The sequence below is a fragment of the Oncorhynchus gorbuscha genome, linkage group LG11, assembly GCF_021184085.1.
Source record: "Oncorhynchus gorbuscha isolate QuinsamMale2020 ecotype Even-year linkage group LG11, OgorEven_v1.0, whole genome shotgun sequence".
Classification (NCBI taxonomy): Eukaryota; Metazoa; Chordata; class Actinopteri; order Salmoniformes; family Salmonidae; genus Oncorhynchus; species Oncorhynchus gorbuscha.
In genome coordinates this window covers 15,447-34,641 of record NC_060183.1, presented here as the reverse complement: position 1 = coordinate 34,641, position 19,195 = coordinate 15,447, and the positions used below count along the sequence as shown (strand labels likewise).

Sequence of the window (19,195 nt, the reverse complement as noted above, 5' to 3'; positions counted from 1 at the left end):
AATCTAGTGTTAAATCAATAATACATTACTTGTTGATACATTTAAAATCTGAATGAAATTAATGCAATACATTTCAAACTAAATCTTTGTAGTGACCAAAGACAAATTTTGTTGTGACCATTTTCAGGTTAAAAATCTGACAGAGGAGATGTCGTCTATGGATGAGAGTGTTGCCAAGCTGACCAAGGAGAAGAAAGCCCTCCAAGAGGCCCACCAGCAGACACTGGACGACCTGCAGGCAGAGGAGGACAAAGTCAACACTCTGACCAAGGCCAAGACCAAGCTGGAACAGCAAGTGGACGACGTGAGTGGAGTTTGTCATTTTGGCCATGATAGTATGCAAGATGACATTAGCTTCAGTTGTTTAGAGTTCAACAATATGTGTATTTTTATGTTGTAGCTTGAGGGTTCTCTGGAACAAGAGAAAAAGCTCCGTATGGACCTTGAGAGATCCAAGAGAAAGCTGGAGGGAGATCTGAAACTGGCCCAGGAATCCATAATGGACCTGGAGAATGACAAGCAGCAGTCTGATGAGAAAATCAAGAAGTAAACACAATCAAATGGCTACAATATTACCTACTATGTTGATCAACACAATGGTTGTTCTTGACTAATTATTGTAATTATGAATTAGCATTTGCATGTGATTTTTATAAACTATGTGAATGGTATAATTCTCTGTCTTTAAACTATCGAACCAAAACCAACTGTGCAATCATTGTGTTTGTGTTTCTTAGGAAGGACTTTGAGGCCACCCAGCTCCTCAGCAAGGTTGAGGATGAGCAGTCTCTGGGAGCTCAGCTGCAGAAGAAGATCAAGGAACTCCAGGTACAGTACAGGATCTAAGCTCCTGTACAGGAAAGCAAACACCTGAATAATTTCCTGACAAAAACTGTGACATATTTCTTCTGGTAGCACACATTTTTACTGGTGGCTTCTGATGGCTCAGTAGGTTGGAACATGTTGTTTCTTGCTGATGTTTCTGATGTTGCTGATGTTGTTAAGATGGGGCTTTCATAGAGTTAGATAGAGGACAAATACTTTATCGGTGACATTATGGCCTATGTGATAGCATGGACAGCTCCATTTTAATACAGTCAATTGTTTTCTTCTTTTGTGCTTGAAACAAGTGTAAACCTAATATTGGTGATTTACCACCACCTGCAGAGCTGGAGTCCTGAGCCATATCAAAATCTTGTCATTTATTTATTGCCATGACTAGATGGCAGTGTTATTGCTTAAAGCCATTTTCTAACCATAGGCAACACAATTTGAAGAAGACAATGCTCTAATCATTGTCCCAGTTAACTACTTTAAAATGGTGGAAGCTCTCAATGGCAATGTCCATGCTAAAATGGTTTATATCCATCTAGAGACCTCTATCTAAATTTATGGGTGGATTTTACTGATTTGGGTTTGGTTCCTACATGGGACACTGTCTATTGAATATATTAGTGTAACTGGCTTTGTTTCAACATATGAATATTCTTGGTACCATTTGAAAGGAAACACTTTAAAGTTTGTGGAAAAGTGAATTAAATGTAGGAGAATAACACAATAGATCTGGTAGAAGAAAATGTAAAGTTTTTTTTCCACCACCATCTTTGTAATGCAACAGAAAGATCCCAAGTCTAGCCATCACTCTGGTTGTAATTCCGATAGTGTCTACAAGAGGGCAGCAGTGCATGTTAAAGTTTCAGACTGATAACTTGAAGTATGGGTAAGCCACAAGACATTTAGTGTGACGTCACCCAGGTACATTTGGACAAATTGTGAAGGACACATTTACATTACATTTCTCTGCAAGAATATCATCAAATCTGTATACTTTGACTTTGATTGAGCTTTTACAGTATTAGTAGCCATATTGTAAATTCCACATTTGTGAAACAACCAGTTTTCATAACTTCATAACTCTCCATGTTCTTGCAATTTTTGTCCAAAAGGAAAAGGCTTGTTGTCGCACAATGTTAGCAGAAAAATTGTGTGACAGATACTCCCGTAAAGCCCAGCTCATTGGTTATCTAGCTAGTTTTGTTTGCCCCCGATTGGTGCTTATTTGACAAAGTTACAGTCAATCAAGTGAAGGCCACCCGTGTCATTGGCATGCCATGAAAGCTTCGCTCTCTGACCAAATTTGGTGTCCTACAGGATGTACTACATCTCTAATGATATAGTGAAGTTTTGTTATGTTCTAGAATCTCTGATGGAATAAATACAAATGTAATTTGACTGGTTGAAACAACGTTTAGGGTTAGATTTTCACAGAATCCTTTCTTTGTAAATTGAACGAGTGGAAATTCTAAATCGATCGTGCATGCTATATGGACCTTTGATTTGACCTTTTTAGGATATGAAAAAGTATTTTATCTAACAAAACGACTCTTCATGTTATCTATGGGACCCTTGGGATGATAAATCAGAGCAAGATTTCAGAATGAAATATACATCCTTTTATTATTTTGTGAGGTTCCAATGTTTCAACTTTATTGTTCATTCCCCGCTGCTCCTGCCCCCTACTTTAGGCCCGTATTGAGGAGCTGGAAGAAGAAATTGAGGCTGAGCGTGCTGCCAGGGCCAAAGTTGAGAAGCAGAGGGCTGATCTCTCCAGGGAACTTGAGGAGATCAGCGAGAGGCTGGAGGAGGCCGGAGGTGCCACTGCTGCTCAGATTGAGATGAACAAGAAGCGTGAGGCTGAGTTCCAGAAGCTGCGTCGTGATCTTGAAGAGTCCACCCTGCAGCATGAAGCCACAGCCGCCGCTCTGCGCAAGAAGCAGGCCGACAGTGTGGCTGAGCTCGGGGAGCAGATTGACAACCTGCAGCGTGTCAAACAGAAGCTGGAGAAGGAGAAGAGTGAGTACAAGATGGAGATTGATGACCTCTCCAGCAACATGGACTCCATTGCCAAGGCTAAGGTGATTAGTGATGTTTTGGTCAAGCGGTGTTGAGGAGGGTCAACTACATTTCCATTTATGTGAACTGAAGTAATAATGGTACATGTTTCACTAACAGGGCAATCTGGAGAAGATGTGCCGTACTCTAGAGGACCAGCTAAGTGAGATCAAGACGAAGAATGATGAGAATCTTCGCCAGGTCACTGACATCAGTGGACAGAGGGCCAGACTTCTGACAGAAAATGGTACCATCAACAATGAACAACAAACCAATGCTTTGCTTAAGTGGTACACAATAAAATGTGTTGAGGGCTTGAAGTCCAGTCCACATTCAAATATTTGTAGAAATTACTATTCACCATCTAACATTGCCCTACAACACATTTTCAATCATAGAGAACAGAGACCCCATTAACAAGATGTCCCTCTATCTCTGCAGGTGAGTTTGGCCGCCAGCTGGAAGAGAAGGAAGCCCTGGTGTCTCAGATGACCAGAGGCAAACAGGCCTTCACCCAGCAGGTGGAGGAGCTGAAGAGGCAGATTGAGGAGGAGGTCAAGGTAAGGGACCCAATCTGGACTCCACCAACCACAGAGTGTAGAGAAATATCTACATGTAGACGGTGACTACGCCACTCTCAGAGACTTCAAATCAAATTGTCACGTGCTTGGTAAACAACAGGTGTGGATTAACAGTGAAATGCTTACTTATGGGCCCTTCCCAACAATGCAGAGAGAAACATAGAGAAATAATAGAAAAATAATAACAGGAGGAATAAATACACAATGACTAATGATAACTTGGCTATATACACAGGTTACCAGTATTGAGTAATGATAACCTGGCTGTATACACGGGGTACCAGTACTGAGTAATGATAACTTAGCTATATACATGGGGTACCAGTACTGAGTCGATGTGCAGGGGAACGAGGTAATTGAGGTAGATATGTACATAAAGGTAGAGGTAAAGTAACTAGGCAACAGGATAGATAATAAGAAGTAGCAGCAGCGAATGGGATGAGTCAAAAGAGTTAGTGCAAAAAGGATGGTCAATGCAGATAGTCTGGGTAGCTATTTGGTTAACTATTTAGCATTATTATGGCTTGGGGATAGAAGCTGTTCAGGGTCCTGTTTTTTCCAGTCTGGGTGCATCGGTACAGTTTGCCCCGCGGAAGCAGAGTGAACAGTCTATGACTTGGGTGGCTGGAGTCTTTGACAATTTTTAAGGCCTTTCTCTGACATCGCCTAGAACAGAAGTTCTGGATGGCAGAGAGCTCGGCCCCAGTGATGTACTGCTCCATACGCACTACCCTCTGTAGCACCTTGTGGTTAGATGCCAAGAAGTTGCCAAGCGATGATGCAGGATGCAGCCGGTTAAGATGCTCTCGATGGTGCAGCTGTAGAACTTTTTGAGGATCTGAGGGCCCATGCCAAATCTTTTCAGCTTCCTGAGGAGGAAGAGGCATTGTCGTGCCTTCTTCATGACTGTGTTGGTGTGTGTGAAGACCATGTTAATTACTTGTGGACACAGAGGACCTTGAAGCTCCCGACTCGCTCCACTACAGCTGTGTCGATGTGGATTTGGGCTTGTTCGGCTCTCCGTTTCCTGTAATCCACGATCAGCTCCTTTGTCTTGCTGATGTGGGGCGAACAAGGAGTACAGGTGCGGACTAAGCATGCACCCGAGGGGCCCCTGTTTTGACGGTCAGTGTGGCAGATGTGTTGTTGCCTAGGCGCACCACCTGGGGGCGACCCGTCAGAAAGTCACAGGGTCCTGAGCTTATTGATGAGTTTGGAGGGCACTATGGTGTTAAATGTACACCAGGAAGAGTAGCTGCTGCTTTTGCAACAGCCAATGGGGTTCCTAATAAAATACCAAATACTTAGCTGTAGTCAATGAACAGCATTCTCACATAGGTGTTCCTCTTGTCCAGGTGGGAGAGGGCGGAGTGCAATAGAGATTGCGTCATCCGTGGATCTGTTGGGAAGGTATGCGAGTTGGAGTGGGTCCAGGGTGCCTCCTTGTTCAGCCAAGATTCAGAGAAACAGAATATTACAGTTCTTTAGGTCCCGTTGATAAGAGTTTGTCCAGTTTGTTCTCCAGTGATTGTACGCTAGCCAATAGAACAAAGGGAAAGTTGGTTTATTTGTTTGCTGACGTAATCTCATTAGGAGGCTGCCTCACCTGCCTCTTTTTTGGCCGCCACTTCCTCTTTCGAGTACCAGGGATTAGGGCCTGGTCCGGAGTAAGCAGAATGCCCAGAGCTGCCGATTCGTTGAGATAGAAATCTTCATCCAAATTGAGGCAAGTGATCGCTCTTCTGATGTCCAGAAGATGTTTTTGGGTCAAAGGAAATGATAGTGGAGACATTGCATACCAAAAAGTTAAGATCAGCATACATTATTTACATTTTTTATAGCAGAGTAAAATGTCCACTATCCACTGTAGCGCCATCTACTGTCATTTGTTTTACTATCTCTCTAATTTCTCTTTATCTTTTCCTTTCTATCTCACAGGCAAAAAATGCACTGGCCCATGGTGTCCAGTCTGCCCGCCATGACTGTGACCTACTGAGGGAGCAGTTTGAGGAGGAGCAGGAGGCAAAGGCAGAGCTGCAACGCGGCATGTCCAAGGCCAACAGCGAGGTGGCTCAATGGAGGACTAAGTATGAAACTGATGCCATTCAGCGCACAGAGGAGCTGGAGGAGGCCAAGTGAGTCGCACGCAACAGCAGAAACTCACATATAGGGTGTGGGTGGTGACGTTGTAGTGGTACAGTAGTCTCATAAACCCACACCTTAGGCAACAGCAGTGTGGTCTGGTTTCAATTTTGACACTTTCTTGGCAACTTTAATAAGAAAAAGAATGTGGGGTGGGTCCTATTAAAAATAACCTGTGATCCCCATCTTAGTAGCTGCCATCTTGCGAGCTGCTATCTGTATTTTATTCAAACAGATACGGTACCCACCATGTCATTTCAACATGGAGAATTTGGGTCATATTTGGTAGATATATCTATTGTTTTATTTATCCGTTATTTTACCAGGTAAGTTGACTGAGAACTCAATCTCATTTGCAGCAACGACCTGGGGAATAGTTCCAGGGGAGAGGAGGGGGATGAATGAGCCAATTGTAAACTGGGGATTATTAGGTGACCGTAATGGTTTGAGGGCCAGATTGGGAATTTAGCCAGGACATCGGGGTTAACAACCCTACTCTTACAATAAGTGTCATGGGATCTTTAATGACCTCAGAGAGTCAGGACACCCGTTTAACGTCCCATACAAAAGACGGCACCCTACACAGGGCAGTGTCCCCAATCGCTGCCCTGGGGCATTGAGAGGAAAGAGTGCCTCCTACTGGCCCTCCAACACCACTTCCAGCAGCATCTGTTCTCTCATCCAGGGACTGACCAGGACCTGCTTAGCTTCAGAAGCAAGCCAGCAGTGGTATGCAGGGTGATATGCTGATGGCATACATTGATCAATGAGATTCCAGCACATTTTCACCAATAATTAAACAATTTAAAAAATCAATCAGATCATGCGTTAACCGGCGATAGCCGTCACCCACATAGCTGATATTTTGGCAATGTCGTAGGTGTAACTTCATTGGAACTGTCAAATTGGTTAGAAGCCACTCTTGATCATTGTCATCAAGCCACACCTATCCCACTTGCGTAACAAATTCAGACCAAGAAAGTGTAGCTGTATAGAAATTATGACGCTCAAATTGAAAATCATTAAACAAAACAATGAGGATTTCTATCATCCTAATGTACTGTAGGTGTAGATTACATATGTCATCCTAATGGAGGACAAGATTACATCTATCATCCTAATGGAGGATAAGATTACATCTATCATCCTAATGGAGGTGTACAGTCGTGGCAAAAAGTTTTGAGAATTACACAAAAAAAGTCTGCTGCCTCAGTGTCTTTAGATATTTTTGTCAGATGTTACTATGGAATACTGACGTATAATTACAAGCATTTAAAAAGTGTCAAAGGCTTTTACTGAAAATTCCATGAAGTTGATGCAAAGAGTCAATATTGTTGACTCTTCTTTTTCAAGAATTGCAATTCATCTGATCACTCTTCATAACATTCTTGAGTATATGCAAATTGCCATCATACAAACTGAGGCAGCAGACTTGTTGAAAATTTATATTTGTGTCATTCTCAAAACCTTTGGCCACGACTGTAGATTACATCTATCACCCTATTGGAGGAGTAGATTACATCTCACATTCCAGTGTTCAAATTTGTAAGCAAGGCTGCATGGGATTTCTCTTAATGCGACTCCGTGCAGCCAATGACAGTGCCAGTTTTAGGTGTATGCCAGGTGCCATTTGTGGATTTGACAGCTCTAACGCAGTTCCACCTTTGACACAACCAAAACAACCGCAATGTGGATGTCGATTTAAAGAGGATCTGATTGAATAGAACCCTTAATGCTATCAATGTGCTCGATCAAATGACACAACCAAATGACCTGGATTTCAACTAGTTGAGATGACATTAAGTATATAGTGCAAGTGATCAATGCCGTTCGATATTCGATGCAGATTATTACAGCAATGGTAAGATTTCCACAGACTGACAACCCTGAATGCTTTCTATGATTACATTAGACATAAATTGAGTAACCGCAAAATGTGGCCATGTATGTGTTACTCATTACTCTGTGGAAATCTAATGTACAATAACAAATATTTGTACATTAGTTTGTAAGATTGTTAATAACTTAATGTTAGGCTGTCTTACAAAAGTAATATCAAATTGTGAGTCTTTTTTTAAATTCCAGTTTGTCTACAAATTAATAATTGATGTTGCATTCACATCTCCATTTCAACCAAAAATCAAGGTTAATTAATAGGTCTAAATCAAACTTTAAAGGATGGTTTGATTTAGTCATTTTTTAACTTAGATTTTAGGTTCAGAGACTTGAGATGGAGACATCAATCCAACATTTAATTTACTAAGTTGTAGATTCCATTTGAAAGCTGCCAAAGCTTAAAATGCTAGGCCTATATGTATTGTCTGTTTTTAGTTGAATCCTGGATTCAATTTAAACAATAAGATGACTTCCCATCAACAGCATCATCGATAATATAATTGTATTTATGTATGGTTCCAGTTCATTTGCTCTATTAAAACTACCCTTTTGGAATGACTTTGATAACAACGCAACACTGAACCTATTAAGTGGAGATTTCTCAACAACCATTCTCACGACAGCAGATTGGTAACAGCCTGTGACAAATATGGAAGCCCAGTTAAAACCCTGGATGGAGGACCAAAGGGTAGTTGTAGATAGATCAACTCTCCAGTAGGAGGTGCTGTCCAGCCTATTGTTTTTTTCTGATAGAGATTATTACGTTGAAGATCTGATGTTGTTTCAAAGGTACAAATTCAACAAATTTTATGCAAGGTTTGTCAGTGTTGAAAATGTCACCATGTTGATGTAATCCTGTAGTTTCATTTTCACCTTTCACCACAGTTTGTTCATACCTTTTTTTAAATCCAATGTATTTTATGTAACAATACATTGACAAATGTTGAAACAATGTTGATTGAACCAGTTTGTGCCCAGTGGGTAGTTATATAGGCCGTGACATAGTACCAAACTGCCATTCTACTATGTACAGAGGGGTTAGGCCAGAACATTAGAACATTGTGGGAGGCAACCAAGATGTCTAGAGAGACTAGTGGTAGGGGGCTCTGAGAAAATGTCAAGTATTGTAACATTTGTTTTGGAAAAAATTGTTCACAATAAAACCACCGTCTGTCGTCCAACAGGAAGAAGCTGGCCCAGCGTCTGCAGGAGGCTGAAGAGACTATTGAGGCAGTTAACGCCAAGTGCGCCTCCCTGGAGAAGACCAAGCAGAGGCTGCAGGGAGAGGTGGAGGACATAATGATTGACATTGAGAGAGCTAACACAATGGCCTCCAACCTTGACAAGAAGCAGAGAAACTTTGACAAGGTGAAAATGAATAAACCTCACTCTAGGGTAATATTTTCTGTCTGAAATTTGATCAGTTGTAGTATAATTGTACCATATTCCTGATTCAAAACTCCATCAATGAGTTCTAATGAAAATCCTATGGATTTCCTTAGGTTCTGTCAGAGTGGAAGCAGAAGTATGAGGAAAGCCAGGCTGAGCTGGAAGGAGCTCAGAAGGAGGCTCGATCTATGAGCACTGAACTCTTCAAGATGAAGAACTCCTACGAGGAGGCTCTGGATCATCTGGAGACTCTGAAGAGAGAGAACAAGAACCTGCAACGTGAGCATCTGACAGCAGTTATATTTTGCTCATGTGTTGTAAAGATGGAGGGAGCTTTAACCATCAAACTTACATTAAATTACTATTACACCATCTCTGAGTATAAAATTATATTTTTTGTACTCGTAATCAGCGTTCCTATGAACAACCCAAGGAAGTGAAGGGCAATTATATTTGCAAGACCATATGAAGTGCTGTTAATTATTTATCTGTTATTATGATTCAATGTCAACTTCAGTGCATTGGTAATATCCACAAAAAATTATCTCTCAAGTCTAAACTGCTCCTGTGTTTGTGTGTGCAGAGGAGATCTCTGACCTGACTGAGCAGATCGGAGAGACTGGCAAGAGCATCCATGAGCTAGAGAAGGCCAAGAAGACCGTGGAGACAGAGAAGTCTGAGATCCAGACCGCTCTGGAGGAGGCGGAGGTACAAACTGCAGCTGTTTGATGGGAAAAGCAGTGTTACCCGTGCCAATGCTAGCTACAGTCCAATGATGTCTGTAATGGTGTTTATTGTAGTCATATATATTTAATTGCTGGTGTTATTCACATCCAAATCTATTGAACACAAATTACCTGACTGCTTCTCCCTGTCCAGGGCACACTGGAGCACGAGGAATCCAAGATTCTGCGTGTGCAACTGGAGCTGAACCAGGTCAAGGGTGAGGTAGACAGGAAGATTGCTGAGAAGGATGAGGAGATGGAGCAGATCAAGAGGAACAGCCAGAGGTTGACTGACTCCATGCAGAGCACCCTGGACTCTGAGGTCAGGAGCAGGAATGATGCCCTGAGGGTGAAGAAGAAGATGGAGGGAGACCTGAATGAGATGGAGATCCAGCTGAGCCACGCCAACCGCCAAGCGGCCGAGGCCCAGAAACATCTGAGGAACATCCAGGGACAGCTCAAGGTAAAGGGAATGGGACATCAGGCTCAAACATCTAAAAATGGGGAGGGATTTGTTCGTGAATCTTTAAAACAGGCTTTAACCATGCAATTTAAAATATTGAATCTATTGGACTAATATACTGTGGAAATGTAGGGATATTGAGGAAATTCTTACCAATAATTTTTTTTATCACCGATCCTATCACCTCTACTTCCACAAGTCCTAATGAACCTGTCATTATGAACCCCAGGATGCCCAACTGCACCTTGATGACGCCGTCCGTGCCTCAGAGGACATGAAGGAGCAGGCAGCCATGGTGGAGCGCAGGAACGGTCTGATGGTGGCTGAAATCGAGGAGCTGAGAGTTGCCCTGGAGGTGACAGAGAGAGGCCGCAAAGTGGCTGAGACTGAGCTGGTGGACGCTAGCGAGCGTGTTGGACTGCTGCACTCCCAGGTACAGGTCAAAATCAATTTCTTATGAAACTCAACCAAACATACCATTTACACAGTGCTTGCTTTTATATGTTGTAACTTCTGCCTTATGACAAGTAAATTCTCTTGAGAGTCAAACCATTTGTCTTGTTTCCTCCAGAACACCAGCCTTCTGAACACCAAGAAGAAGCTGGAGACTGACCTGGTGCAGGTGCAGGGAGAGGTGGAGGACATAGTCCAGGAAAGCAGGAATGCAGAGGAGAAGGCCAAGAAGGCCATCACTGATGTGAGTTCTCATGATCTATTGAATTACATCAACTTCATTTGGCCCCAATGATAACAGGGCTGGTTAACACTAGTATTGGCTGAGCCTCGAGGCATCCCAGTTTGAGGCAACATCGATTCTAACAGCCTAATAAATACATTTAATCTACAGTGCCTTCAGAAAGTATTCATACCCTTCGACTAATTCCACATTTTGTTGTGGTACTGCTTGAATTTAAAATGGATTAATTAGATTTTTGTCTCACCAATCTACACACAATACCCCATAATGACAAAGTGAAAACATGTTTTTAGGACATTTTTCAAACGTGTTAAATGAAATACAGATGTAATTTCCATAAGTATCACACCCCTGAGTCAATACTTTGTAGAAGCACCTTTGGGAGTGATCTATCAAGTTAGCATTTTTACTGCAGGGCGCTCATGGCTCCCAACGTCTCGATTCCTCTCTGCCAAACTGACGTTGGTTTAGTAGATATGTATGTTGGAACATTGGTACATCATGGGAGGCTTTCTGTCTTGAGCTACCTTCCTGTAGGTTTTTGCTCTAAATCTATCCAACAAATGTATTTATAAAGCCCTTTTTACATCATTAGATGTCACAAAGTTCTTACACAGAAACTCAGCCTAAAACCTCAAACAGCAAGCAATGCAGAAGTAGAAGCATGGTGGTTAGGAAAAACCTCTTAGAAAGTCAGGAACCTAGGAAGAAATCTAGAGAGGAACCAGGCTCTAAGAGGTGGCCAGTCCTCTTCTGAATGTGCTGGGCAGAGATAATAAGAGTACATGGCCATTAAGGTCAGATCGTTCTTTAAGGTGTTCAAATGTTCCATAGATGACCAGCAGGGTCAAATAATAATCACAGTGGGAGAATTAGAGGGAGCATACTTAAGTTCACACCAGACACCAGATAAGACAGGGGAATTACACCAGATAGCACAGACTGACCCTAGCTCCCCGGTACATATAGTACAGCATAGATAATGGAGGGTGAGAAGGGGGGAGGGATCGGGGACACTGTGGCCCCGTATGACGATAATCTTGGACAGGGCCAACCAGTTAGGACATAACCACACCCACTTTGCCAAAGCACATTCCCCTCACTACTAAAGGGATATCAACAGATCACCAACTTACTACCCCAATGCACAAGCCCGAGGGGGCCGCAAAACACTCAAGTGACGCACCCCTCCTAGGGACGGCATGGAAGAGCACTAGTAAGCCAGTGACTCAGCCCCAGTAATAGGGTTAGAAGCAGAGAATCTCAGTGGAGAGAGCTGAGCCAGCCAGGCAGACACAGCAAGGGTGGTTAGTCACTCCAGTGCCTTGCCATTCACCTTCGCACCCCTGGGCCAGACTACACTCAATCATATGACCTACTGAAGAGATTAGTCTTCAGTAAAGACTTAAAGGTTGAGACCGAGTCTGCGTCTCTCACATGGACAGGCAGACCATTCCATAAAAATGGAGCTCTATAAGAGAAAGCCCTGTCTCCAGCTGTTTGCTTAGAAATTCTAGGGACAATAAGGAGGCCTGCGTCTTGTGATCGAGCGTACTTGTGGGTAGGTACAGCAGGACCAAATCGGAAAGATAGATAGGAACAAGTCCATGAAATGCTTTGTAGGTTAGCAGTAAAACCTTGAAAATCAGCGATAGCATTAACAGGAAAAGGCCAGCACTGGAGTAATATGATCAAGATTTTAGCAGCTGTATTTCAAATCAAATCAAATTGTATTAGTCACATGCGCCGAATACAACAAGTGTAGTAGACCTAACACTGAAATGCTTACTTACGAGCCCCTAACCAACATTGCAGTTACAAAAAATACGGATAAGAATAAGAAATAAAAGTAACAAGTAATTAAAGAGTAGCAGTAAAATGTCAACATCAAGACTATATACAAATGATAAAAACAGAGAGTAGCAGCGATCAAATAGTCTGGGTAGCCATTTGATTAGGTGTTCAGGAGTCTTATGGCTTGGGGGTAGAAGCTGTTTAGAAGCATCCAAGACTTTGCGCTCCAGTACCGCTTGCCGTGCGGTAGCAGAGAGAACGGTCTATGACCAAGGTAGCTAGAGTCTTTGACAATTTTTAGGGCCTTCCTCTTACACTGCCTGGTAATAGAGGTCCTGGATGGCAGGAAGTTTGGCTCCAGTGATGAACTGGGCCGTTCGCACTACCCTCTGTAGTGCCTTGCAGTTGCCATACCAGGCAGTGATGCTCTCAATGGTGCAGCTGTAGAACCCTTTGAGGATCTGAGAACCCATGCCAAATCTTTTCAGTCTACTCAGGGGGAATAGGTTTTGTTGTGCCCACTTCACGACTGTCTTGGTGTGCTTGGACCATGATAGTTTGTTGGTGGTCTACCCTTAACACCTGGGGGCGGCCCGTCATGAAGTCCAGGATCCAGTTGCAGAGAGAGGTGTTTTGTCCCAGGCTCCTTAGCTTATTGATGAGCTTTGAGGGCACTGTGGTGTTGAACGCTGAGCTGTCGTCAATGAATATCATTCTCACATTTGTCCAGGTGGGAAAGGGCAGCGCATGCTCGCAGTACACATCCTGGTAATCTGTCTGGCCCTGTGGCCTTGTGAATGTTGACCTGTTTAAAGTTCTTACTCACATCGGCTGTGGAGAGCGTGATCACACAGTCTTCCAGAACAGCTGGTGCTCTCATGCATGTTTCAGTGTTATTTGCCTTGAAGCGAGCATAAAAGTAGTTTAGCTCGTCTAGTAGGCTTGTGTCACTGGGCAGTTCTTGGCTGTTCTTCCCTCTGTAGTCGGTAATGGTTTGCAAGCCCTGCCACATCCGATGAGCATCAGAGTTGGTGTAATACAATTCCATCTTAGTCCTGTATAGACACTTTTCCTGTTTGATGGTTAGGGTTAGGATTAGAGGGCACATTTCTAATAAGCTTCCGGGTTAGAGTCCCTCTCCTTGAAAGTGGCTGCTCTAGCCTTTATCTCAGTGCGGATGTTGCCTGTAATCCATGGCTTCTGGTTGGGGTATGCACTTATTGATGAAGCCAATGACTGATGTAATGTACTCCTCAATGCCATTGGAGGAATCCCAGAACATATTCCAGTCTGTGCGAGCAAAACAGTCCTGTAGCTTAGCATCTGCTTCATCTGACCACTTTTTTATTGATCTAGTCACTGGTGCTTCCCGATTAAATGTTTGCTTGTAAGCAGGAATCAGGAGGATAGAATTATGGTCAGATTTGCCAAATGGAGGGCGAAGGAGAACTTTGTATGCGTGTGTGGAGTAAAGGTGGTCTAGAGTTTTTTTTTTCCCTCTGGTTGCACATTTAACATGCTGATAGTAATTTGGTAAAACTGATTTAAGTTTCCTTGCATTAAAGTCCCTGGCTACTAGAAGCGCCACATCTAGGTGAGCGTTTTCTTGTTTTTCATACAGATGAAATCTCTCTAGGTAGGTAGTGTGGTCTACAGTTTATGATGAGATACTCTACCTCAGGCGAGCAATAGCGTGAGACTTCCTTAGATATTGTGCGCCAGCTGTTATTTACAAAAATACATAGTCCGCCGCCCCTTGTCTTACCAGACACCGCTGTTCTATCCTGCCGGTGCAGCGTATAACCAGCCAGCTTGTATGTTGATAGTGTCGTCGTTCAGCCACGACTCTGTGAAGCATAAGATATTACAGTTTTGAATGTCCCGTTGGTAGTTTAATCTTCCACGTAGGTCATCTATTTTATTGTCCAAAGATTTCAAGTTTGCTTGCAGAATGGAAGTGTTTTTTTTCCGATCGCTTACGAATTCTCAGAAGGCAGCCCGCCTTCCGGACCCTTTTTCTCCTCAGGGCCTGTTCCTGAGAAAGAAGTATATTTTTTCGCGCCGGCCTCATCAGACTCGTCAAAGGAAAAAAAGGATTCTGCCAGTCCGTGGTGAGTAATCGCAGTCCTGATGTCCAGAAGTTATTTTCCGTCATGAGAGACTGTTGCGGCAACAATATGTACAAAATAAGTAAAAACATACGTTGCAAATAAACTAACAAAAAAAGCACAATCGGTTGGGGGCACATAAAACGTCTGCCTTCTTCTCCGTCTGCCTTCTTCTCCATCTGCCTTCTTCTCCATCGTCAGACCTCCGGAACTAACTGAAGTTTATTTTATGTTTTATCCGGGTAGTCGGAGAGTAGAGCATTGCAGTAGTCTAATCTAGAAGTGACAAAAATATGGATGAGATTTTCATCATAATTTTTGCATAAGTTTTAGATTTTTGCAATGTTATTATGGTGGGAAAAAATCTGCCCTTGAAATATTCTTGATATGTTCATCAAATGAGAGATCAGGGTCCAGAGTAATGCCAAGGTCCTTCAGTTTTATTTGAGGTGACTGTACAACTATCAATATTGTTTGTCAGATCAAACAGCATATCTCTTTGTTTCTTGGGGCCTAGAACTAGCACCTCTGTTTTGTCCGAGATTCAAAGTAAAACGTTTGCCGCCGTCCACTTCCTTATGTCTGAAACACAGGCTTCCAGGGTAGACAATTTTGGAGCTTCACCATGTTTTGTCAAAATGTACAGCTGCATGTCGTCCACATAGCAGTGAGAGTTGAAATTGTGGTTTCGAATGACATCACCAAGAGTTAGGATATATAGTGAAAACGATAGTGGTACTAAAATGTTAAAAATTCTAATAATGAGCTGGTTGATATTCTGCATCCAGTTAATTATAACTGAGGTTGGAGCAAAAACCTACAGAAGGGTTGGAGAACCCTGGTCTAGAGAGACATACATTAAACAAACTACCATTCCAGGCCGCCATGATGGCTGAGGAGCTGAAGAAGGAGCAGGACACCAGCTCTCACCTGGAGAGGATGAAGAAGAACCTGGAGGTCACAGTCAAGGACCTGCAGCACCGCCTGGATGAGGCTGAGAACCTGGCCATGAAGGGAGGCAAGAAGCAGCTCCAGAAACTGGAGTCCAGGGTGAGTTAACAAGAGGGTGGATTAGAGTGGATTGAAAAACAGATTTCTGGACATTGTTTCTTGGGCATTGTGTAATGACTTTTTCTCTCAATAACCCACCTAGATAATGAAAAGCTGCTGTTAACATTACAGATCCCTTCAATTAAAATTGTAAAAGTATATGAACAGACAGCTACTGTACGTCCTTGACTGAGTAGAAGACTATACCTCTGTTTTACAAAGATTTGTTATGTATGATTTCACCACCTCAAACAAATGCCTATGTTAATTTCTTCTACAAAGGTGCGTGAGCTTGAGACTGAGTTGGAGTCCGAGCAGAAAAGAGGTGTAGATGCGGTCAAGGGAGTCCGCAAGTATGAGCGCCGAGTCAAGGAGCTCACCTACCAGGTAACAGGAAGTGCCTTTTTCACAAAATCTACACTAACACAAACAGGTTGGAATATAAAACTGAGGCAGTGAATCTTTGATTTTGTCCCACAGACTGACGAGGATAAGAAGAACGTTGGAAGGCTTCAGGACCTGGTAGATAAGCTGCAGATGAAAGTGAAGGCCTACAAGAGGCAGGCTGAGGAAGCAGTAAGTCATCTGCTGTACTTAGTCAAATACTCTGAAAGCATGCTTTCGAAAACATATTTTTCCCTCGTTACCTTCATGTAAATACAGTTTAGTTAAAGCTGAGATTAACAAAAGTTGAAACACTGGTCGCCCCAGGCGCATTTGTTATTGTTTCTGTTTTGTTTATCAAACAAAGGAGATGAGTATGAAGTGTTGTGGTAAAATAAAATCTATTCTGTGTGCAAGTTAGTGAAACTTGACACCCCTACCCAACAGTGCAGTAGTCAATAATAGTATAACCAATAAAAGGTAAAGAAATATATAACCCTAACACGAGAAATAAACAAGAAGAAAATTATAGATAATTTAAGTCAATGATGTGAAAGAAAACAAAAGTGTTTGTTGTTTTGAGAAACATCTTTGTTGTTGTAATAACATCTGTGTTGTTGTAATAACATCTTTGTTGTTGTAATAACATCTGTGTTGTTGTAATAACATCTTTGTTGTTGTAATAACATCTTTGTTGTTGTGGTATTAACGGATTCCAACCTTAAAGTGCTTCTGCACATTAGTCAATATTGACTCAATTGATATGGCAAGTAATTGCTGAAGATATTATGCACATTTCTCAATGCATAGTATAGGGTTAGTATTAATTTGCATCCTGGTGGCTGGTCTACTGGTAGTGCCAGTGCCCCTGGATCAGATATGTCCCTGCAGCCAGTGGTTTGATCCCCGTTCACCCTGCAAGCAGTGGTTTGATCCCCGTTCACCCTGCAGGCAGTGGCTTGATCCCCGTTCACCCTGCAAGCAGTGGTTTCATCCCCGTTCACCCTGCAGGCAGTGGTTTGATCCCCGTTCACCCTGCAGGCAGTGGTTTGATCCCCGTTCACCCTGCAGGCAGTGGTTTGATCCCCGTTCACCCTGCAGGCAGTGGTTTGATCCCCGTTCACCCTGCAAGCAGTGGTTTGATCCCCGTTCACCCTGCAGGCAGTGGTCTGATCCCCGTTCACACTTTCTCTGCTGTATCATCTAGCTCCCTATTTACAGCACATTGCTATCTGAAGATAAAAAACACATTTAAAATACTTATTTTTAAAGAATATGAATTTGCTTCCTGAATCTTCAAACAATATACTGATGTTATGCTCTCCCTCTCAGGAGGAAGCAGCCAACCAGCACATGTCTAAATTCAGGAAGGTGCAGCATGAGCTGGAGGAGGCTGAGGAGCGTGCTGACATTGCTGAGACTCAAGTCAACAAGCTCAGAGCCAAGACCCGTGACGGTGGAAAGGTAAAGAGCTGCTGCTAAACCTACACCCGACTCATGTTCAAATATGGCCACATCAACTCCACCTATGCTTCAGTATAATTCAAACTAAAATGGAACTTTGAAATTCAAAATAAAAAATCCAAGCTTATTACTGAGCCTTAAATGCTTGATTGATTATATTATTTTGATGTTCATTAATTTAGCATGTTCATTATTTCATACTGATCCATTATTTTCTTTCTTCCTTCTTACAGGGCAAAGAAGCTTCTGAATAAACAAGATCAAAGTCTCTTAACATTTTACTGTGTTGCATAAAATATGATTTTCATGGTGAAATTGTGAGCATTGATTAAAAACATGTTGGCCAACATATACTTTTTTTGGACTGTTGTTGTGTCTTACTATTATTAAATGATATGACATGCTATTTTATCAAATTGATTACCTGACGTTTAATTGATTACGTGATTGAAATAAACCATGCCTCAATTCAACCATTAATAACCTGGGGCACCACGGAAGTGGTTATCTCCCGAATCCACTCTCGTTACAGCAGCCATGTTTTTGGGTTAACAGCTGAGGGATGAGGCTGGAGAAATGGCAGTGGAGCTGCCCTTTGCTCATGTCAATGCCAGAGCATTAACTTTCAGCCAGAAGGGTCCTACTAATCACCCCAAACAACCCCCAACAACACCAAACAGGTACCCAAAATAAAAACCAGGTACCAAAAACAACCCCATAGCTAGTTAGCTGTTTCTAGCCAGTTTGTCCTGGGAGAATGACATTGGGTTGTTATTTTACTTGACATGCATCTTTGATTAATCTCTCCTCATTCATCTTTCAAGCATCCACATGGGTTTATAGGCTAATGAAAACCCAATGAGGAGATGGAAGAGATGGGACTTGCTGCGTGTCATCTCAAATGGAACCCAGTTAACATTTGGCGCTGCCACGTATTTCCGAAACCCATTATCCATTATTATTTGACATTATTAGTCAACCAGGATGTCCTCACATTGCTAACATTTGCCTGCATAATTGAGCAAAAGCAAGATATGTGACCTGGATAAAAAAGATCTGGATGAACCAAGGCACCCATAAGATGTATTGGATCAAGTGTTGTTGTCAAATCCTCCCAAGACCCTGCCAAAATACGTCAAAAATGTGCAATGAAGGTTTTATAGTAACAGTTTACTCAATTGCTTAATGACAATCTGGCAGTTATCAGAATATCAATCCCCCCCAGAATAAGTTTGGAGTTTAGAGAAACATGTCCCTCAAATACAAAATTGCAGATCGTATATCATGCAAAATCTTTGCACATTAAAATATACTGAACAAAAATAAACACAACATGCAACAATTTCAAACATTTTATTGAGTTACAGTTCACATAAGGAAATTAGTCAATTGAAATACAATTCATTAGGCCCTAATTTATGGATTTCACATGACTGAGAATATAGATATGCATCTGCTGGTCACAGATACCTTAAATAAATAGTAGGGACGTGGATCAGAAAACCAGCCCGTATCTGGTGTGCCCACCATTTGCCTCATGCAGTGACACATCATCTTCGCATAGAGTTAATCCGGCTGTTGATTGTGGCCTGTGGAATGTTGTCCCACTC

The 19,195-nt window shown here is 42.3% G+C and overlaps 1 protein-coding gene across 1 annotated transcript in view; it reads left to right on the top strand.

The window, feature by feature from the left end:
- The window catches only part of LOC124048022 (myosin heavy chain, fast skeletal muscle-like), a 37,774-nt gene extending 19,838 nt beyond the window's left edge, over positions 1-17,936 (top strand). Inside the window, exons 23-40 of the mRNA XM_046368372.1 lie at positions 128-304; positions 401-546; positions 738-828; positions 2,526-2,915; positions 3,013-3,139; positions 3,334-3,452; positions 5,412-5,608; positions 8,696-8,879; positions 9,014-9,179; positions 9,484-9,608; positions 9,780-10,088; positions 10,318-10,521; positions 10,660-10,785; positions 15,567-15,737; positions 16,020-16,124; positions 16,218-16,313; positions 17,454-17,585; positions 17,819-17,936. Of these exons, the coding sequence (XP_046224328.1) occupies positions 128-304; positions 401-546; positions 738-828; positions 2,526-2,915; positions 3,013-3,139; positions 3,334-3,452; positions 5,412-5,608; positions 8,696-8,879; positions 9,014-9,179; positions 9,484-9,608; positions 9,780-10,088; positions 10,318-10,521; positions 10,660-10,785; positions 15,567-15,737; positions 16,020-16,124; positions 16,218-16,313; positions 17,454-17,585; positions 17,819-17,839 (2,886 nt within the window). The 3' untranslated portion in view covers positions 17,840-17,936. The remainder of the gene's footprint in view (positions 1-127; positions 305-400; positions 547-737; positions 829-2,525; positions 2,916-3,012; positions 3,140-3,333; positions 3,453-5,411; positions 5,609-8,695; positions 8,880-9,013; positions 9,180-9,483; positions 9,609-9,779; positions 10,089-10,317; positions 10,522-10,659; positions 10,786-15,566; positions 15,738-16,019; positions 16,125-16,217; positions 16,314-17,453; positions 17,586-17,818) is intronic.
- The last annotated feature ends 1,259 nt before the right edge of the window (positions 17,937-19,195 follow it).